The sequence below is a fragment of the Thermobia domestica genome, chromosome 1, assembly GCF_964235325.1.
Source record: "Thermobia domestica chromosome 1, izTheDome1.hap1.1, whole genome shotgun sequence".
NCBI lineage: Eukaryota > Metazoa > Arthropoda > Insecta > Zygentoma > Lepismatidae > Thermobia > Thermobia domestica.
This window is the reverse complement of record NC_137454.1, coordinates 299,853,424-299,876,731: the sequence shown is the minus strand read 5'-3', so window position 1 is coordinate 299,876,731 and position 23,308 is coordinate 299,853,424. Positions and strand designations below refer to the sequence as shown.

At 33.2% G+C, this 23,308-nt stretch overlaps 2 protein-coding genes across 4 annotated transcripts in view; one reads left to right on the top strand and one right to left on the bottom strand.

Annotated features, from left to right (window-relative positions):
* Position 1: 1 nt before the first annotated feature.
* Positions 2 to 9,480, top strand: LOC145661648 (uncharacterized). Its single transcript, XM_081726974.1, has 4 exons — positions 2 to 246; positions 3,245 to 3,311; positions 5,152 to 5,317; positions 7,301 to 9,480. The coding sequence occupies exons 1-4, from the start codon at positions 130 to 132 to the stop codon at positions 7,413 to 7,415; spliced, it is 465 nt and encodes a 154-aa protein (XP_081583100.1). The 5' UTR covers positions 2 to 129; the 3' UTR covers positions 7,416 to 9,480.
* Positions 9,481 to 20,846: 11,366 nt separating this feature from the next.
* Positions 20,847 to 23,308, bottom strand: part of LOC145661635 (caytaxin-like) — a 209,535-nt gene continuing 207,073 nt past the window's right edge. For all 3 annotated transcript variants that reach the window (XM_081726959.1, XM_081726958.1, XM_081726963.1), the window contains one exon: positions 20,847 to 23,151. In XM_081726959.1, the coding sequence (XP_081583085.1) occupies positions 23,139 to 23,151 (13 nt within the window). In that variant the 3' untranslated portion in view covers positions 20,847 to 23,138. The remainder of the gene's footprint in view (positions 23,152 to 23,308) is intronic.

Sequence of the window (23,308 nt, the reverse complement as noted above, 5' to 3'; positions counted from 1 at the left end):
GCAAGTATATTATTAGGATTTAATGTAGAAGAAAAGTGGAAGACTTCGTTTGAGCGAAAGACAGATGCCCTTCTCTCGTTTTTCCTAGCTGTGAACTGCAAAAACAAACATAAATTACAATCAATCATAATGGATGCTAAAGTATATTCAAAATTGGAGAGCTGCAATTTGCCTTTATGTCATGCTGTGATCCCGTTAATTGCTGTGTATTTCAACGAAGAGGAGCAAATAATTCAACAAGTGATTGTAAGTATTTAACAGAGCTAGGAAATTTAGGTGCTGCACATTTTTTTTTTTTTTTTTTTTTAATATTAAAATGCCCAAATTAGCTTGCTTTGCAAAGAAAACACAATCATTCCTAACTGGCATGGGTTGCACATTTTTGCACTTTTTTTCAATGCAAACTGTTTTAGCATATTTTCTCACTGTCATTATTGTTATGCACTTTTAATCACTAATGAATATTGTTGGGTGCTGGAAAAAATTTAAGCTGTTTTTAAGTTTTCAATTCGAAATACGCTTCCCTTAGTGTTATTTGCCATTTTCCTGTGTTGCCAGGAACTATATGCTGAAACTGAAAGTGAATGGCGGGAAAATATGTATAATATTGTTAAACGGTGTAAAGGAGATTATAATCGACCGACGGGTCTGTTCTAAAATGCAATGTAACAAAAAACCTGTATGTAAACAGGAGTTACGAGATAACTCTTTAATGCCTATTGTTACTCTTTCCATTACAACACTGAAGGAGTAGTGTCCTGAGAAAGATGAGGAATGGGTTATTGTGATTAATGTGTAGGAAGCAGTGGAGGGGTTTGCAATATTGGAAACCAGACCCTAGGACAGAGCTTACCTAAAACCCTATCGTTAAGAATGATAACAAACGCGGAGTTTTACCGTCTAGAAACAAAATACGCACCACTTGCATCGGTTGATATTGAACGTTTCTTTTCAACATACAGACATTTACTTAATGTTCAGTGATACAGCCTCAGTGAAAAAAAAAAAAGAAAAAAAAGAAAGAAAGAAAGAAAAGAAAAAAAATATTTAATGTTATCCGTTTTAGCAGTTTTCGGGACTTCAGACTCCAAGAACTTTATGGGGGGAGGGCGGTGGCTCAGTGGTAGAGCATTCACCTCCGGTGCTTGGAATCCCTGGTTCGATCCCAGCTTGCGCCGTGTGGACTTTGTGGTGGACAAACACCGGGCTCGTGGGTTTTCTCGGGGTTCTCCCGTTTCCTCCCATTTTCTTCATTTCATTCATTTCTCATCATCATCGTCTCCTTTAGCCTAACCGGCATAACCGTGGGACGTAAAACTGAAAGATTTCATTTCATTTTTCCAATAACTTTATATCCTCGGACTCTTTTTAGGCAGACATAAGTAAATATTGAGTCATACAAACATTACCATAATTTTGGTACTGTTTGTATGAACATTTATATTTTAAATTTGACTTTTTTTAAAAAAACAATTTTTTTTAAAAATTTTGCTCTTAACTCTGTTAATCATGAACATCTATGTCGAATTATTCTATTTCTCACATCTTTCCCTATTCATTAGATTAGTTAAGTCGCTTTAAAATTTGTAGAAAGATATTGCTGTTGTTTTAATATTAACTGAGTTCATGCTCTTGTGAGTATTGTCTGTTTTAACGTATATGGTATTTAAATAATAATAATAATAATAATAATAATAATAAATTCCTACTAACTGTAGAAAGCATTTCTACAAGTCAAAGAGTATATGCTATACACTGGGCTTGATGGTCTCCTTCAGGCTCGACGATCTAACTGAAGATTTGATGGTGTGCACAGCAGTAAAAGTTGCAACAAAATTTAGAGTAACTACCTATTGTAAATTTCCTTTGTTGTGTAGTTGTAATTCTTCTGTCTATCAGTCTGTCAACTGAAGTTCTTGTGGGATGTGCTACATTGTCAAATCTTGTTTGCTATTTTACCTGAAGAAGGTTTCAGAGGGTATACCATTACATAGTACTTTCACTTTGTTTTGATCTTTAAAACAGATTTTTGTGGTGCATGTTTGCCAATTTTAAAATTTAGCCTGGTAATGCCTTGATACAACCAGCATTCTAACATAGTGCCACCTCAACGCTTCACAGCTTTTTCTCAGCACGATATACAGACTACTATCTTTCTCGTTTCCCTTTCTTATTCAGCTTCTTCCCACTCCCTATCTGATGAAGACATCAGCGAAAATGTACTTCTTAAACATATTCGATTGTTTAAACTAGTGGTGGTAATGAATTAATAGTGAACTTATTTCTTGCTTCGGAATTCATTTATATTCAATTCCGAATTACATGAGCTCAGCGGGAATCAAACCCGGATCTCCCACGTCAAAGGCGCGTACACTAACGGCTTAACCACGAGGAAGCTTAGAAAATAGTGAAAATAACACATTTTAAAATATACACTCAGCTCTTTCGTTAAAATGCTTTATCAGGTAAAGTGGAAAGAAATAGAGAGAAAACTAGAGATATTTTTAAAAACAAAGAAAAGGCTGCGAAGCTTAATTGTGGTTTGTAATTATTTAAAAGACTAAAATTCACATACGAGATAAAAACCAGAGGTACTTTTGCAATTGTTTACAGTAGGCATCACTTTGCTTTATTGCCTAATAAAATGCTTTAATGTTGCAGGCATGCATCCACGAGATTCCACTGCTTCCAGACACCCCCCCCCTCCAAACTTCCGAAATCAACATACATTTGTATACTTTCTCAATAAAACTATAATTGTTTAACAGAGCAATGATTGATGTAACATGAAAATTTGATCTTATAGATCATCTATACTCTTTCTCTTAATTATTTATTTATTTATTTATTTTATTAATAATAAAGCTAAAAGTATTTTACAATTACTTATCCTCTTTTTGGGTGCAGAATAATACCCGTTCATTACTACATAGACGTAGTGGCTTGTAGTATTGGACCTCCATAAAGCTTGGAATCCTCCCAACAAAAACATTTCTGGGTTCGCGCCTGATTCCGTGATAAAATTTCCTTTGACTTTCATCCGGAAGGGTTGCTTATGAAGTAGCTTTATGATGGCTTGTGCTGCATCAGACAAGTACAAGTAATCGTAACAAGCGAGTTACACATCTAATGCGTTCGAATCTTTAAAATTCTTGGCAACGCACTTTATATTATTGTTATTATTTATTATTATTATACCAATTTTTAAAGTTGATGCCTTCCTAAGATTTTCATTTGTTTTCAGGACTCCTTACGATTTACTGACATTGAAAATATGATAACGGTATCCACTCCAGTTGTAGCTGTTCCAGGTATGTAACTGTTTAATATTTTGATTTGTTATAACATAAACGTAAATTTCGTTTTGCTGTATATGTAAACAATGACTAATTCAGATGGTTATCAGAATAATGAAAACCTATTGTTAGCAGGACGTAAGATTTGTTTGCAGTGACTAACCTTTGTTAGATTATAGTTTATAGCAAATCATTCAGAATAGAACGTAGGCATGTGTTGAGGTGGACAGACAATGGTGATGCAGAATGGAAGTTTCAAATAGGCGAAATTGTTTGTGCGCATTAATTGAATATGTCAGTTTCTACGTTCCAAAAATGAAAACAGCCCTATATGTCAGATGCATATTGACTAATTTAGTTTTGTTTGTCTCTCCTCTAAAAATAGTTTCGATGGAGATGACTGGCTTTCGAACTCGACGATTTAATTGCATTGTCTTCAGATTATTATTATTATTATTAGGCTCAAACTATGCTATGCTAAATATTGAAAGTCTTACAGAACGGCTTTGTTCGTCCGTCCTGTGGACAGGTATCAAAGCAAAACCGATAAGAGATGTCGAAATGCGATTTTCTACAATCAATGCAGCGTTCTAAGAATAGGTTCTACCTCCTCCGTTAAACCCTCTATTCAAATCAGTGGTGTGAGCTCCTTCGTGGCTTAGCGGTTAGCGTACGCACTTTTGGCGTGGGAGACCTGGGTTCGATTCACTTCGGGAGCTCATGTGATTGGAAGTCCGGTTCAAGTTAACCATTTCCGGTTTCAGAATTTATCGACATAGAGCAGAAATGGTAATAAATAACGACAAACTCTTCATCTAATATATACAGCGTCTCAAGTGCATATGTATATCATCATAAACCGCAACATAGTGTCGAAACCGGAACTGGTTGACTTTTCTCGTATTTCTGGTTCCAGATTTTCATACAGTAAACCTGTAAGAGATATAGATAAGTGGTTCTTTGCAATCGATTCGGCATCCCCAGAATAGGTTCCACCTCTTTCCTTAACCCTCTATTCAAACCGGAAGTGGTTGAAATAAAAGATTTTTGTTTCTTTTATCGCCATAGAAGAAACATAGTAAGGGATATTAGTAATGGCTTTTGGATATGGGTTCAGTCGCGGATTAGGTTCTATCTTTGGTCTTAGTACTCGGTTGCAACCAGCATTTATAAATGCACTATTTCAAGTTTGAGTATTGATAGTTTGAAAGTCTTAGTTTCACACTGTGAAACGAACCCCACTTTTATTGTAATAACCATTTGTATCTAATTATAGTAATTTTTTTCTAGTAGTAGTTGGAATAGTGTTGAAATAGCAAGCATGACGCAATAGTATGGACATTCAAGAAATAAAAGAAATCCTTTATTTGTTTAATAGGAGGGACGCAACATCACGTGAATGAAATATGAATGTGTACCACTTCGTCTTTCATTTTATGTATTTTGTGTGGAGTATAAATGTTCCTTTTAAAAGGTTTAAATTCATAGTTTACTTTTGTATCTTATACCTTAAAAAAGATTTTAACCTAGTTTCAAATGTGCAAATTTTAATTCAGAACAATTTTATTTTTCAAGTTTGTGTTAATTTAAATTTATTATTAAATTGAAATAATTTATTTTAATTTTAGAAATAAAGCAAACTTATTATTTGAAATAAATAAAACATTACAAGTAGATGGAAGGAATGCGGAAAAGAAATGTCAATAATGAATTGTATGTCTAATTTTGTTTAGTATGTTGTTTTATTAATATATATATATATATGTAAATCATTGGAAAAATTGAATTTTCCATTACCCATAAACTAATTCCTTAATATTATGATACTACCTTTGTATTCTAACGTAATTTTCAGGCTCCAATGTGTACAGTTCTTCATTGCCAAGTTACGTAGCCATTGAAGGAAAAATCATCCTGAAGGATGCATTCCTTACAGCATGCTTGATGATGATCTGCGCATATTTCGTTTTCAATATCAAATTCCCTGAAAATGGATCTCTAACTTTAGAATTCATTCAGAGGTAAGTTTTCCCTCTTACTTGGATTTAGTTCCAACTTAAGTCACTTGACATGGTTAGACAATTTTCAGATTTCGTAAGGTTATTATACGTTTCTTTAGTGAAGGCAAAATCACAGCATCATTTCTTTCTGAACATTCCAATACATCCTTTATTTGTAATATTAGATTTATTAATTGTGAGAGAAAAGTATAGTAGAAAATCGAAAATCAGGTTCAGATCATCATATTTTACCACAGAGAAATGTGAAAGATTTATTTTTTTCCGGTTTTAGAAAGAGAAATTGATTTTTTTCTCTCGGAAATATCGATTTTGTAAAGTAGGGCCATTATATTTCACATTACCTAGTGGTGTACATTCCATTGTCTCGTATCTTCATGAAACGTGGTGTATAACAAGGTAGGAAGATATAAAAATCCGTTTTAAAAATATTTCCCATGTTACCTCGGATTAATTTTTTACAGCTTTCGTAAGGTTCCGTAAACGATGCTGTTGAAGAGCAAGGTTACATTTTTCACTTTCGTTAAATTAGAGGGCGTGATTAAAGTAGAAGCATTCTGGTGAGAATTACTTGAAATTCGGTGAGAATTTCGAAAATATGGTGTAAAATAATATGGATGTTTTACTAATCCATGGAGGAATCTCCGAAATGGTGATAGTCGATTGTGAAAACGTGTATATCTCTCTTTCATTTCTCCCAAGCCGAGGTTTGAAAAGTTTCAGCTGCAGTTATTTTTAAATAGATTTAACTTGCATGCAGAATCCGTACATTGATATGTGTCTGATTCTTGGCTGTGCTGATGACGTGTGTTGTGCGTTAGCACTTTGTGAATGTTGTCCAAACCGTTGTTCATATTTTCCTAACCAGTAGCAGTTTTAAGCCTAGTGCTACGAGCCTTGCTCACAGCACTTCACGTTTTACGGAATTCGGCTATTAATAATTAAACTATATTACGTGAAATTGGTTACGTAGGTTGATGGTGGTTGTTGAATTCAGCAACTGCGGTAGCTCCTTTCCCCACAACTTAGGATTAATTTTTTCGTTTCTTTTCTCATTAATAGCATTGTTTATCTGTAAGAAAGCACTTATGTTCAGTGTCTATATTGATAACTCTCAAATGACAACGACTCCACATTGAATGTGAAAGAATTGACTTCAATCCAATATGGGAAATTGCTGAAAGTGTCCTATCCCGGTGTATAATGGTCTACTTGGATTAGCCTCCTACGTTTCGGGAAAAGAGAGTGCTCTTGTTCTTTTGTACTTCCCTTGTACATTATATCCTCTGTATATAGCTAAAAGTAAATACAGAACGCTACTTTTTAATACTTTCATAGGAAATTGTGTGGCATTTCAAATGATGCTTACATTAGTGTCATAATCCTAACAAAAGAAAGATTTCGTGACTTCTGGAAAATCCAGTCACTACTTAGGACACATATTTCAGGGATAAAAAGTCCATTTGTCATTTTACACATTTTCGAAATCCTCAATAAATATTCAGTAAAGTGAATTTAAATCTGCTACTACGTAATTGAAGTGAGACGTCCTGTTCTTTAACTGGATAGTATACATCTTCGAGCTCAATAATCTTTCGAAGGCTGTATAATAATAATAATAATAAAGGGGGGTAATGTGGGAAAACAAAATATACGAATTATTATTTTTCCTTATAGATACTATATACTAAATTTCACAGAAACCTGGGGTAGTTCGATTGAAATTTATATTTGAATTAGATGATTTCGTGTAGAATGATTACTATTGAGATATTAACTGATTCTACTTTAATAGTACATGTGGAAGGTTAATCGACTTTTGTTCCTTTGATGTACCAAATTGCCCAGTAGATATCGCTGTCAGTTCATTTGTAACCTGTATTTTCATTTTTTTTTAATTATTGTTTTCGATGTTCCTAATATTTAGTATATTATCGCATTCCATTTTCAATTTCTTTCTTTGACCATTGTTCCCTTTCATTGTAGGTTTATTATGGAAATAAATCATCCTGTGGGACACAAACGTCCAAAGAAAAGTCCATCTGCAGTAAGCCCCAAAATCCTGAATTTGATTCGAGAAGTGGAACGCTATCTTCAATAGAAGCTAATAAAGTGTTACTTGAGTTGAATATAACATGGTTTTTGTTGCTTTGAAAATTCTATTTTATTTTAAAATATCAAGGTTAAGGTTCATTTTTCATAAAAATAAAATAATGCGTATATTGTTAGTGGAAAGGAATATTTTTTCTTTATTTTTGGTAAAGAAAATAAGAAACGAATATGTTGAGTATAATGTGGTTTTTGTTGCACTTTAAACTCTATTGTATATTTTACATAAAGTAACGTATTTCGTATATTCTTAGTAAAAATATTTCTTTTTATTTTTTAATAGATAAAAAGAAACAAGTACGTTTACTTGAGTGGAATGTTATTTTCTTACTTTTTTTTTTCTTTTTCGTCATCGTAACAACTTGTCAGATAGTACGTGGTTAACTACAAGTGACCATTGAAATCCTTTGCAAGCTCCGGTAATATCAACAGGTTAAGGTGTCAATATTGAAAAATTATTAGAAACAATTTTATATATGTATATATAAAGCTCTCGATATAATCACATTTTCTGTTCAAACACTTGTCACAACGGATATAATACGCTACAGGATATTCAGCGATATCGCCATTGTGTTTCTCTTATGGTTCTCGGATGGTGCCCGTGGCACATATTACGTACACACTTTCCTATGTTTAAGGATATTAGCCACAATGTTCTGCATATCATGTGGTAGTCCCAGCATGAAACAAATATTTTTAGTTTAATATAACGTGGTTTTTGTTCCTTTGGAAACTCTATTTTATTTTAAAATATCAATTTTAAGTTTCATTTTTCATTAAAATAAAATAATGCGTATATTATTAGTAAAAAGAAAATATATATATATATTTAATTTTTGATAAAGAAAATAAACGAATATGAATGTGGTTTTTGTTGCATTCTAAAGTCTATTTTATATTTTACATAATGTAAAGTAATTCGTATATTGTTAGTAAATATATATATATAATTTTTTGATAGATAAAAGGAAACAAATACGTTTACTTGAATGTAATGTTATTTTATGTATTTTTTTTCGTCATCATGACAACTGTCAGATAGTACGTGGTTAACCACAAGTGATCATTTAAATCCTTTGGAAGCTGCGGTAATATGAACAGTTTAAGGTGTCAATATTGAAAAATTATTAGAAACAATTTTATATATGTATATATAAAGCTCTCGATATAATCACATTTTCTGTTCAAACACTTGTCTCAACGGAGATGATAAGCTGCAGGATATTCAGCGAAGTCCCCATTCTGTTTCTCTTATGGTTCTCAGCTGGTGCCCGTGGCACTTATTATGTACACACTTTCCTATGCTTAAGGATATTAGCCACAAAGTTCTGCATAATATCATGTGGTGGTCCTAGCATGAAACAAATATTTTTAGTTGAAGATAACTTGGTGTTTGTTCCTTTGAAAATTCTACTTTATTTCAAAATATCAATTTTAAGTTTAATTTTTCATAAAAATAAAATAATGCGTATAATGTTAGTAATTTTTTTTTTTTTTTTTTAATTTTTGGTGAAGAAAATAAGAAACGAATATGTTGAATATAATGTGGTTTTTGTTGCATTCTACACTCTATTTTATATTTTATATAAAGTAACGTATTTTGAATATTGTTAGTAAAGATGTTTTTTTTTTTTTTTTTTTAATTTTTTGATAGATGAAAAGAAATAAATATGTTTACTTGAATATAATGTTATTTTGTTATATTGTTTTTTCCGTCATCATGACAATTGTCAGATAGTACGTGGTAAACCACAAGTGATTATTTAAATCCTTTGGAAGGTGTGGTAATATGAACAATTTAAGGTGTCAATATTGAAAAAATATTAAACAATTTTATATATGTATGTATAAAGCTCTCGTCATAAAGAAGGTAATTCTGTGCATATGATTTTATGTACGCAATTATAATTTCTACGTTTTGTTTATGTATACGATAAAACTCAATAAAACTAGCCACGGTATAAAAAATTTGCAGTATAATCTTTTTTTTGTTTCTTTTTAAGAACATTATGTCAGGTAGTTGTCATGGTATCGTTAATAAATTTTAGAGCATATTTAATTTGTTTCATTTCATTGTAAGTCAAATTCTGCATTAAGCCTATGTATGTTAAATGTATTTACTGGTTTGTCATGTGCATTTCGGTTAGAGATTATGCGAGGTCTGGTAGTAGTGCATACTTAGTAAAACAAATACATGGCCGCTTGATTTTTTTCAAACTTAGATATTTAACGTTATAATTTTTAAATATACAGGGCGGCCCAAAAGTAGGTATACAGTACTGTATTGATCAACACATTGCATTTTATATCATTTCTTATTGTTATCCATCAGGTAGACTTAGTTTCTTTATTATTTGTTCTTAATGTGTTTTTACTTACATCTTTAGCTCAGAAGAGCCGAAGCCAATAAATTCATAAACCAGAGTGTTATACTTGATCAATGCAGGGGTGTATACCTACTTTTGGGCCACCCTAATCTATCTATCTATATATGTATAATCTGTATGTGCTGTCTGAAAACTTTACAATTATATTTAATTTAAAGTTCAAACGTTAGAATGTATTAAAAGACTTGAATTTCTATCCGTAGAAGCCTAATTATGTCCAGAAAATCTTTTCCGACAGCTATGACTATCTGAATGAAATTTTTAGAAATCATATCGTGGAAAGTACAATTTCAGTCTGAGATCATGTTACTGTCTGGTAAAGTTTTTTTTGAGCGTTAGTTTTGTTAATAGGCACAACTGTCACTAGTTGGATTAACGCTTATTCAGGTGATACTATTGAAAATATGCAGTTAAATCCAAACGTAACATCCAAACGTAAAGTATTGTGGGTCATTATCATCGCTGTAGCTCATATATACAGGAGCCTCGTTACGTTTTGATACGTGACTACACGAAATGCGTTGGAGAAGGAAATGTTCGTAAAATTAATTCATCTTATATAGGAAATGAAGAATTACATGGCTATAAACCACAGTTGAAATAAAGATGTTTCTGAATATGCTTTATATCGTAACATATGGAAGGAAATTTATGCATATCTGGGCAAATGCGCTGTTAAATTTCATGGAAGTGGAAACCCCAAACTCTGTAAGTAATTAGTTACTGTGTGCTGTTATTATATGCTTGGACGGTGTTTTGCGTAGTAAAACTCAATTATGGAAAATATTATGCTATATTTCCAGGTGGTATGGAGATCATTTGTTCACAGGTGTACAGGTAACTTTATATTCGCCTCGATGTAGCATATAATAATAGCTACACAGATTATATATTTAGCCAATGCCATCTACCTTACACCAACTGTAACTTTGAAATTTTCATACATAAGGTGAATATGCAAATAAATTAATCTGCCCAACATAATACACTAAGCACTAACAACAGTAACATTATGAACATTTCCTTCTCCAACGCATTTCGTGTAGTCACGTATCAAAACGTAACGAGGTGAGGAGCACCGTCCTGTATATATGAGCTACAGCGATGATAATGACCCACCACATTGGTCGACTTCGTACACAATACTTTACGTTTGGATTTAACTGCATATTTTCAATAGTATCACCTGAATAAGCGTTAATCCAATTAGTGACAGTTGTGCCTATTAACAAAATTAGCGCTTAAAAAAAAAAAAAAAAAAAAAAAATCCAAACCGTAACAGATCAATTTGCAAATTTACATATATGAATGTATTTTTACCTGAATACATATGTGTAAAATTACAAGCGGAGGTGGTGGCAATCTGTTTGCCAAGCCTCTATGTAATTCAATTTACACCCGTAAAGTTGTAAAACAAAATACATGTATTATAGTAAAATATTTTACATTGCACGATGTATTTTTACATTATACAATGTGGAAATACACCTTTAAGTGTAAAATATTTTACAATAAAACATGTAATTTGATTTACAACTTTACAGGTGTAAATTGAATTACATAGAGGCTTGGCAAACAGATTGCCACAGTTTTTTTGTAAATTTACCCATGAAATTTTTTAGAGTGTGTGCAAAGGTTATGCTGTGCATATGGTGGGATATGAAAGGTGTGGTGTACTATGAGCTGCTGCAACCGGGTGAAACTATGAATGGAGAACGTTATCGACGACAATTAATGCGTTTGAAGCAAGCTCTGGCCAGAACACGACCAGAATGGGAGAACATACATGATAAACTTATTGTTCAACATGATAACGCTCGCCCACATGTCGCAAAACCGGTCAAAACCTATTTAGAAAATGTCGGATGGGAAGTTTTACCCCACCCGCCGTATTCACCAGACGTTGCTCCTTCGGACTACTACTTGTTCGATTGCATGAACAACGATTTGATTGGACAGCGGTTTACTTCTCTGACTGGATCGCTTCCAAGGATGAGGACTTCTTTCGCCACGGAATCCGTACATTGCCTGACAGATGGGCGAAAGTGATGGCTAGCGATGGACAATATTTTTCTTAAGGTATTTATGTATTTTGTGTTTGTAGTACAGCTTCAATGTGTGCTTACCAACCGCACGAATTAATTCCTAGACCAAATACAAACCGCCTATCTTTCTTTTTATATACACTGTTATAATAATAATAATAATAATAATAATAATAATAAAAGTTCTAGTAGTAGTAGTGTCATTGATAATAATTATACTGTCTATGTAATATACTTGAAGAATGTACTCGAAACTACACACCGGATTTGGCTCGAGTCGACTTGGAACTCGACCCCAATTCGAGTCGAGTTGGAGGAAATTTTTCGAGTCGAGTTGTCAGGTTGAGGTCAAGATGGCTGTCTCGCTCAAACTCGCTCGTGTCCATCCCTACGAGTAACGCAGTATGGCATTTTATCAATGTTACATTATATAAAAATGTTCATATATCAAGTAAAAATTTGTCCTTGCATTTACATAAAGCGATTCAGAACGTGCAATAATAATAATAATAATAATAATTTATTATTATTATTATTATTGCGGTAGTAATGGCAGTACAGAAAATTGAATTTAATTTTTTTTTTTTTTTTTTTTTTTTTTTTTTTTTTTTTTTTTTTTTTTTTTACATTTTTAAAGTTTCGGACCTAAAAGTAACGCGTTACTAACGCGATACATTTTAAGAGAAAGTAAAGTAACTTGTAACGCGTTACATTTTTACAAGTAACTTACCCAACACTGCTCCAGGGAGCCTTCGGCTTTGAAGCCTAACCGCATCGAAGGGTTACCCGTTGGGTAACAGTGTTACAACAACGGAGCGATAGAGTGGAGGACAGTGATGGTTCCAGGAGGTGCCCCGGAGCATATCTCCAGTTATGCTCAACGTGAGTACTTTTGCAGTGCTACTTTCATCCTTCATGTTTTGGAAGTTCCCTTAAGGGAAATTCTTTTCAAATCATCACTGCTGAAGTGTTCACTGTGGGAAGAGCGTCCTGCTAACGATTGGAGTCGGAATATGAATTTAATTACAAGAAGACGACAAATAGAGGAAATCCTAAGATTTCACTGCATTTCTTAAATAACAGCGAACAGAAAAGGGGAATAAAGTTTGGTCAGTCTTTATCAGGGATGTAACAATGTAAAATTCCAGAATTTTGGTATTGAGGACTTTTTAAGTGATAAATTGAACGAAATTTTCTCCCAATTATTTTCAGCTTAAAATTTTCACACTTCTTATAGCACAATTGGTCGGCATTCAGAATTGCTGATGAGAACTCTAAAACTTCCGTGGTTGCGCTGCTTTACTCTCGTTCAACAATACATATTTTCCATTGTGAAAAAGGAAAAACAAACCCAAAAAACTCCAGTTTCATTCAGAAACACCTAAAACTACATTTCGAAGAGGGTCAATTTTCGAAATTTTCCGGGAGAGGACCACCGCTAAGCCTGAGTGGTATTCCGATCACCCGATAGTGAATTGTAAGAGCACCTCCACTAATTTTAAAACCTGCCGCCCTTCTTATATCCTCGAACAATCCTCTACTGAATCAAAATGGGATCCCTCTTTCAAGTTATGGCACAATCATTAAACTTCAAGTTTTTAATTTAACCTCATGACGCCTACCTGGGGTCCGTGCGGACCCCAGGCTTCATTATGTTCATATATTTTCTGTGTTTGTTTCATATTCTTATCCACGTCTCAGGACATCTCTTTTTAATAGGTTTTCAATTTATTGATAACAATTTACTTGTACGCTTTTGTATTTAGAAATTATAAGAACATTTAAGAACCAAAACGTATTTGGTTTTCCATGGTCTCATACGCGCAGACAGATAAATAAAACTTGATAGTTGGTAGTTCCCAGCAGTGACAACCTAAATGAAAGTAAATATTTATTCCCCTGACAAGTGTGTTGTGTTGTTTTAAACATTGTCAGAAGATGGTAGCACGATCTTTGTGTTATTATTCTATTACTGTTTGAATCCTTGTTGGATGTAACTATACACTTATTTTGAAACAAATGAATTCTTTAACAAAAAGTGCACTTTCGGTATAATATTTGTGAGGAAATTGTTTAATTTTATTTGCATTTCAAAGTTGCCAGAGAGTATATTACTACTCAAATATACAGAAAACTATGCATTTAAGGTCAAAATTACATTGAGAAAGTTCTACTATTTAGTAGCAGTGTCTCGTCGAAGACTGCCAAAGAAAGTAGTCTGCGGATGTTAGAAGTAACTGATAGCAAGACACCAGAGGTTGAGTCAGACAACAGGCATTACAAGTATGAATGTGAATTGTCTTTGGAAGGGAAAATAGGCCAAACTACCGGTAAGTCCAGTGAACGTGATGTGAACCTTTTTTTCTGATCATGACCCTCCGCAGTGTTGTAGCCGAATTTTAGACATGTTAACGCAGCATGGAACAAAGGCTACCTAATTTACAGGTCCCCGTTGAAGAAAATCAAGTGCACAGGACCCGCCAGAATACCAGACGTTGGAAGCAAATGTCGTCAAGAAATTAAGCATTCAGATTGAACGACTTGCCTTCAAAGTTGTTCTAACTCCAAAATTAGCAAATCTAATTGTACAGGAAACAGAAGCTCGAATCTATGTTCACAAAATAAAACTCAGAAAAGCCACGTAACTGAAATAAATGCGTTCATAGACTTCATTATTTTGGCCCTTGTGCAAAAATCGTCAGGCGGCGGCTTGAGTGATTTGTGGTCAAGTGAAAATGGACGTCCAATATTCCAAGCAACGACGTCGCTGAACTGCTTCAAGTGTTCCTTATCATTTGTTAATTTGATAACATTCAAACTCGTCAGGACAACTGAAAACAGAGATGTCAGCATTCCGTGGACTTTGGAAAAATATTCCTTCTGAGTTTTCATGACTTGTACAGACCAGGAAATTTCTAGACTGGATGAGCAACTGGTACTTGCATGTGGAAGATTTTTTGTGTTTTTACATTCCAAGTATGCCAGGAAAATACGGTATTAAAATTTACTGAGTGTGCAATGCTGAAACATCATATTCATTCAGAGACATAATATATGTTGATCAGCAAGTAGGGCGCGAACGAGACAATGTAAAAGACCTGAACTTGTAAAGCCATGGTTAAATAAGGGAGGAAATATAGCCATGGATATCTATTTCATAAGCACTGGGCTCGCCGAAGAGTTGCTTCTTCAGATAACAATAGTTGTTGGTATAATGAGAAGGTTCAAAAGTGATATCCATAGAGAAATGGTTGAAAGCCAGGAGCGATCAGAAAATACGTAGAAATAAAGAAAATTTCAGCAGAATGTATCGTAGTACACAAATGTTCCACAATATATATACGTAAGTGTGTGGTGGGAAACAAAGGATCTATAAAAATGGTTTATGTTAAGTATATTCTTCCAGTAAGTATATACAGAGTGTGTGTTTATAAATTATTTTGTTGTGTGGTGGGGGTGTTTACACATCTGGTCATGGAATCGGATTTGATAAACCCGATTTTAATTCTGCAGCTTATTTGCTGCATAATAATTTGTCAACATTGTCCTTTGAGCAAAAATCGAAGTTAAAACGAAAAATAAAGATATAGGGCCTTATGCAGAGTCGTTTTGAAGCGCGATTAGTACCATACTAAAGAGTTAGAGTAACATAAGTCTCCTGCAGTAGTCTGTAGTTTAGTATGACGCTAATCGTACGTCGAAACGACTCTGCATAAGGCGGACCATATTTAGTTTGAGCCAGCAAGATGTAAAGTGCATTCATAAGTTTCGAAATTTGTGGTACGTCAAATACGGATGGCTCTGCGGGACTGTGATAGAAGTAATTTCGAGAACAAAGCAAAGAAACCTGCAGCGTCTCAATCCCACATAAGGTGTGCAGGAAGTTATCCGGGTTGACATAGAGCATGCGTTATCAGAGGGTATTAGATTGAAAGCAATTAATCAGAAGAACTCCTTTCAAAGAACAAAACAATTGTGAGCAGATTAATTGATATTGTTTGCCTTGACTGTGCAAGAATTTCCATTTAGAGATCGCAGGGAGGGGTTAAAGTCTGTAAATAAAGTTAATTATTTAACAAATTTGGACTAGTTAGCTGTTTAGGAATAATTCATGACTGATCACTTAGGGTCTGAAAACGTGTTCAAGGGAACTTCTAGCGACATTCAGAATGATTTGATTCAAGCAGTAACGACTGCAATTTAGGAACACGTAAGAAATGAAATTGAAAATTTACAGTTTTTATCTATTCTGGCAGACGAAACAACATACGTGTCAGTTAAGTCTTGAATAAGCTAATTTCTCGCTGTTGTCTAAATGGCAAGTTGAAGGAATATTTTTAGGATTTTATGTTTCTGCAAATGAAATAGCCAGGGGCGCACCCACGAGGGGTCTATCGGGTCCAGCCCCCCAAAAGCTCTTAACTCGATTAATTTCTATAGATTTTCTTAACAAAACTATTCTTGTTTAGCAGAGAAATGATTGGTGTAGCCTAAAGATTTGATTTTACATCTCATCCGTAATTTTTCTTTCCTTATAAAAATAATCTAGTTCTATATTTTTTTTTCTAAAATTATAGATTGCAGTAATTAAAAATTACTTTTTGTCTTTACGGATGCAGAATAAGACCGATTCAATATTATAAAGACGTATTGGATCCTCCTGAAAATACTTGGACACTTCCCAGCAAGCATTTGTAGATGCGCGTCTGAAATAGCTAATAATGCCTTAGCTTCTCTAATTAGAACTCTATTAAGAGAGATTGGAACATGTCGAGGTCAAAACTTATGTCAAACATATGATGACTGGAATGTAATGTCTGGTCATACACGGAGACGGGGAGCAATAATTCAAAAATCTTACCCATTAGCTATTTTAGCTATGCTCATTAACTTAATTTAATTCTTCTTCATGCGGCAAAAACAATTCTTCATTCTGTAAATTACATTGTAGGTGGAGGTGTGTAGTTTAAGATTTATAAAATTCTGAAACGAAATTTTAACAAAAGTGAAGATCTTAGAATCCTCAAGATGTGATAATACTGTACAGCAAATTAAAAATGAAATTTCTGCTCTTTGCCCAGGAACATGTCCTATCTTAAAATCAAAAGAGTTTTATTTAAAATTCTTCCCTCAGTAATTGTGCAGATGAAAAATAGATTTGGAAAATAGAAAAGTCTGGTCATTGTAGGACAAATAAATTATAGAAATTTAGTATGTATCAACAAATTTTTCCACAGGACAAACTGAATGACTTTATATCCACCTTTCCTAATACTTCTTGTTCAGATTAGCTTAAGAATGAACTTGACTTATATTCCGATAGTAACAAACACATTTCTCTTCCTGAATTCTTGAAATATATTCTCAGTAATGAACTTCAAAGCTGCTAAATATGGTATTAAGCATTCCATCAACTTCAGTTTCTTGTGAACATTCAATGAGCCCTGAAAAGAGTGGAAACGTACTTAACGAACAGAATGACATATACGAGACTTTCTAAATTATGGACGCTTACAATAAAGATCTTGTGTGGAAGCTTTGTAGGATACCTGAATCCAAAGAAAAAGCTATTAATATTTTCGCCGAAATGAAGAACAGGGTATGGAGCTAATTTACAAGATTGTGGTGTAAGATATTTGTTTGTTTGTTTGTTTGTTTTTACTTCCATTTTTAGTTCTGATATTTCGTATTGTATAAAGGATGTTGATATACACTAATCACTACATCAAATAAGATGACCTCTGATAATTCATAAATATAGTACTGGGTTAACGTTTGAGTTTTCAATATTCTTTGCAATATATGTTTACTCTGAATTTCATAATTAGTTAAATTTGGTGTGTAATATGTTTTTTTTTAAGAAGTATAGATTCCCGAATGGTACAGACCGCAGCAAAAAAACATGCAACATGAGCATGTAAATTTATTGTGAAACGACGAAGTCTTTTCTTTCAAAATAAATGTGCCGGAAAGGACGCCGAGGTTTCTCCTGGCGTGATTCGTGCCACTTAGACGTTATGTTGATTCCCTGCGCCGTTAGGTGTAGTCTCACAATAAACTTACATGCTCATGTTGCAGGATTTTTGCTGCGGACTGTACCACATTTGCTAGAAATGGGGCGTGGGGCATTACTTCCGCATATCCTTATATATATATATATATCTGTATCTGTCTACCCAGTTTTTTACGGCACGCTTCGCCACTACTTAGATCTAAACTGATATAGTTCGCAAAATTGCAGTTTGCCAACTATTTGAAAGCAATGTATTATTACATTGTATGTTCTTTTTGTACGAACGACAGGAGAGAGTTGTTTAACTTCATAAAGTGTTTTTTTCGAGATGTTAGCAGATCTTTCAAACTTTATTGCCGTACAGTGAACTCGAACTATACGTTTGAATTATGCCACTTTTCTCTCAAATAAGCGACATTAAACCCATCCCTACATAAAAAGCTCGCAAGAAAATCGTAGCCTTGAACAACAAAAATTCAGCAATTGCTCATTATATCCATGCAAATTTAAAAAGATATATTACTAATTTACTAAAAATGTTTTTCCTACAATATGACTGTTGGCTCTGATTACTATTCGAAAAATATCGTCAACCTTCCTTACCTTCTCGAATTTGGTGAGTGGTCTCTGTCACAAATTCGATTCTGGGCACTATCACAATTTCCCGCTGCAGGTAAGGGGTTGTTGAAATATCTCCCTCCTTTCGTTGATGTCTATATCAAAGTATCGAATAGTTTTGATTGAAATTTCGTTACCATTTAAACATTCTCCTATATTCAAATAAGATTCATACATAATTAAGAAAAACTATCCTGATAAAACTAATTATGTGAAACGGATGTAAGTTGGTTCTAATAAAATGGGGACCAAATAAAATGCAAAATTCAACTTCCCTCAGAAAAATCGAACTCAGCGTTAAGACCTACGAGTAAGAAGTTGCGTCAAGGCAATTAGCTTTGTAGAAAAGAGAAAAAACGTATGTCCTTACGCAATCCATCAAACTAATCTGTAGAATCTGAATTAAATGAAGGATACGCTGATTGTCTATTGATGCCTGTAGAGGAGGGTCCTCTGTCTTACTTTCAATGAACGAGAACGAGTTCCTTATCTCTAGAGTATGAAGGCAGTCTCTGGTTCAAACCTATCGACGATAGCCTCTGCAGAAACCACTGCGGAGAGGCTAGAGAGAGAGAGAGAGAGGCGTCCATCTTAATGCGCCAAAGCAAGTACTTTCGGCGTCAATGTCAATTCTACAGGACAACATTACACAAAACACGTCTTGGAAACAGTTTGCCAGAAAGAATTCACAAAATCTAGTAAAAACGGTGTTTATTTTTAGAGGTGCAGAACTTTATGTTGAAAAAAAGCAGAAAAATATTTTTAATATCCATGAAATTTGCTTTATTTGACAGTCATTTTTATGGCATTAATGCTTGAATATGATTTTGGGTATGTAGCCATCGCGGCTGGTGCGTACATGGCGAAATCTGGAAGTCCAATCATCACACATTCTATGCAGTAAATCAAGCTGTATTTCAGCAATAACACGTCAGATGTTGTTTTCTAAGTGCTCAATTGTTTCTGGTTTCTTGGGGTAGACGTGCGATTTTACTTATCCCCAGAGAAAATAATCTAATGGCGTCAAATCGTACGAGCGAGGTGGCCAGTTAACAGATACATTTCGTGAAATTAATCGTTCATCAAATGTTTCTTTCAGAAAACTAATTGTGGCGCGCACTGTGTGATATGTGGTGCCGTCCTGCTGAAACTACATGTCTGCAACATTAATGTCTTGCAATTGAGGCACGAAAAAGTTCGTAATCATGACTCTGTACCGCTCACCGTTGACTGTAAGGTTTTGATCAGTATCATTTTTGAAGACATATGGACCAATGATTCCATTGGCCCTAGAGCGCACCAAGCGATGACCTATGTCTTACTGGATGCATATTATCGTTTAGAGTAAACATATTGCGAAAAAGATCCATAGTTTCTTGAATTAATAGCTCTGATTGACGATTATGAGCACCGTAAGATGCACGTAATGCCCAATGAGTTTGACGAATTGAACTATGGTTTTCAAAATAAATTTCCACAATTTTCAAACGTTACTCTGGCGTGATATTCATGATGAATTACCAAACCAAACTAACTTCAAAACAACCGAGAACTATATTATCAGCTGTCACAGAAAACAGTATTACCAGTTTAAAGCTCTCCGCCTCTTAAAAAGCTTTACAAATTCAGTTGAATGAATAGGTGGACGGAGCGATCTTCTTGATATAAATGTCAGAGCCACCCGAAAACAGTTTCTATCCAGAAAAAGTATTCATAAAGTACATAATCACTAGAAGTGACAACAACAGAGAGGTCATTTCGATGTAACACTGAACATCGAAGACATAATTCTGTTCTCGCAGTTCTTCTGTCAAATGATTCGGTTAAACAGTAGACGCTTCTGAGTTCGGTAATGATCAGCTGCAATCGTTCTCAAGACGATGGATTGCAAAGCAATCACATTCTTGGCCTAATTTGTGTATGTATTCATCTTAGGTTTCTCTAAGAGAGAAATAAAATAAATAACGCGATTAGAAGTTGCTAAACAAATCTTGTTTCACAGAGGGAAAGAGAAATTAATTTGAATAGAAAAAGTATACACGATTCAATATCGTGTACTCAAAGTTCTTTCCGTTTTTACTTTTTTCTATCAATTTAATTTTTTCTATAAAATTTGAAAGAAAAAAAAAAGAAATTACGATTTATGTTATTTTTACAAACCTCGGATTAAAGGCATTTGGTAAACCATTTTACAATATTTCCACAATCGTCTTCTGTGAAGTGGAAAATTAGTAAAATTATTTTTCTAACTTTTGCAGGAATCTTTCCAACTCAAATTGAGTGGTCCCTTTATTTTACAATAATATTAGCATAGGTGAATGAGCAGGGAAATCACATTTTTAAAATAATATCCTAACTTGCTCAAACGTTTGAATATATTTCTTAAAGTATATCACAGTCTCCAATGCCATTTGATAAATGAAATATCACATTACATTGAAAGCAAAAAGAAAAGAACATGCAAATCTTTTAATATGGTACATAATTAAATAAAACATGCGCATCATAATAATACATATTTAAATTAAAAGGTTTAGTAAAAGCGCATTTTCTTCCAAATTTGATAAACAAAATATTATACTTTAATAGTGCTATTATATATAAAAGATTTTTATGAACTAAATGTATCTTACAAAAAACGATTGTTTAGTTAACTGCAGTGCGTTGCAAAGCTCTTCACTTGTGACTAGAGTTTATCAGGAACATGAAACATTACTATCCCCTCATTTATTCATTTTTCTTTTAAAATTCACATTCTTCAAATTCGAAAGTCATTATGATAAGAACGCTATTTTAACATATTCACTTGCTTCACGACTAACAGCTCGAAAATTAGTTTATCAACTATCTGAAATCAATGAATTATTACAACATGGGTTCCTTTTATAAGAAGAATGACATAAGAGAGTAGCTTAAACTTCAAGGAATTGTTTTTCGAAACCCTAGTGGATCGTTCTTTCAAAAACTGTACTGCCATACAGTGAACTCAAACTATACATTTGAATTACGACTTTTCTTTTAAATGAGCGATATTAAACCCATTTCTACTTAAAAAGCTTGGAAGAAGGTAACAAGACTTGACCAATGAAAATTCAGCAATTACATATTATGAACAGACACAATGGAAATAGATAAATTTCACAAAGAATATATCCTTTGCACAATATGATACTTGGCTCTAACACTTACTCTTCACAAGGACTTCATCATATGTCTTTTGTTTAGTGGTAAAAGAGTTCAATATTATTTTTCAAATTTTTGCAGAAAATGCGCCGACTAAACTAGAGTTGTCCTCTTGTTGTAGAATAATACAGTGTAGGTGAGTGAACTGAGAAAGCACATTTTGAAAATCATATTCTACTTGCTCAATCATTTAGATATGTCTCTTAAAGTATATCACAGTCTTCAATACCAATTGACAAATGAAATTGAGCATACAAATCCTTCAATATAAGTACTCAATTAAATAAACTATGGACATGCTAGTGATACAAAATATTATATAAATTAAAAGTTTGTTTAGTAGAGATGCATTTTCTCCAGAATATAATGAAGAAAATATGACACTAACTTCACTTAATAGTGCTAAAATATATACACAAAAGTTTAGATATTTTTTTAAATAAAATAAATTAATCTAAGAAATGGAATGTGTTGCAAGACACTTTACTTTTGACTAGAGTTTACTAGCAATATAAAAAGCTACAATTTCTTTATTTATTAATTTTTGTTTTTCAAAATTCACATTTTTCAAATTCAGAAGTCATTATGATAATTATATTATTTTAACATATTTACTGACATAATTACAGATATAGCTCGAAAATTAGTTTCCCGACTATTTGAAATCAATAGAATTATTATAGTAAATGCTTTTTGTGAGAAGAGCAACATAAGGAAGTTGGTTAAACTTCAAAGGTTTTCGAGATTCTAACAGGTCATTTCCTCAGAATATAATGAAGTAAATAAGATATTTTAACTTCATTTAAGTGCTACTATATATAAACAAATTTAAAGATTTTTATAAACTAAATATATAATAAAATGATAGCTTTATTGCAGTGCATCGCAAGTCCCTTAAATTGTGACTAGAGTTTATCAGCAACAGTAATGAACAAAAGACATGTACTTTTTAATTTCCTTTCAAAATTCTCACACTTCAAATTCAGAAGCCACTGTAATAATTATACCATTTTTAACATATTCACTTCATGACTGACAGTTCAAAAATTAGTTTGCCATTTTTAAAAAAAAAATCAATGGATAGTTACATCATAGGTTCGTTTCGTAAGAAGAACGACATAAAGGAGTTTTTTTAAACTTCAAAGAAATGTTTTTCAAGATGCTAGTAGGGCATTTTTTCAGAAACTATATTCCCTTATATCAAATTTAAAGTACACTCTTCTCGCAAATGAGTGACATCAAAGCCAAACCTACACAATTTTACAATAGGAATCTTATCTGTACATAAACATAAATTCGATCAAAGTTTCAATTTGTTCAAGTAGTACAGAAATATCGTAGTTTTAAAATATCTAACCTGATATACATTGCTTTAACAATAAAATTTAACATTAAAATATAGTTTTAAAAGAATTTATTTGATTTTTGTACTTGTGTTTAATAGAAGTAAATCCGCATTGTGAACACTACTGGCTGAACCTGTTAAAATAAAGAAAATTAAAATTAGTGAAAGTTTTATCTTACATATTACTTAAAAACTGAACATTTCCTTAATATTCCATAATTTATTGAAAAGTATTTGTCTTTTGTTTACTTTTTAATCATACTAGTCATTGGGACTGAGCTTTCTGCTTAC

Excerpts from the sequence above, each read along its gene's own strand:
- LOC145661648 (XM_081726974.1), top strand. The coding sequence starts at position 130 with ATGGATGCTAAAGTATATTCAAAATTGGAGAGCTGCAATTTGCCTTTA. Across the intron at positions 3,312-5,151 it reads TCCAGTTGTAGCTGTTCCAG|GCTCCAATGTGTACAGTTCT; the intron begins GTATGTAACTGT and ends CGTAATTTTCAG. Across the intron at positions 5,318-7,300 it reads ACTTTAGAATTCATTCAGAG|GTTTATTATGGAAATAAATC; the intron begins GTAAGTTTTCCC and ends CTTTCATTGTAG.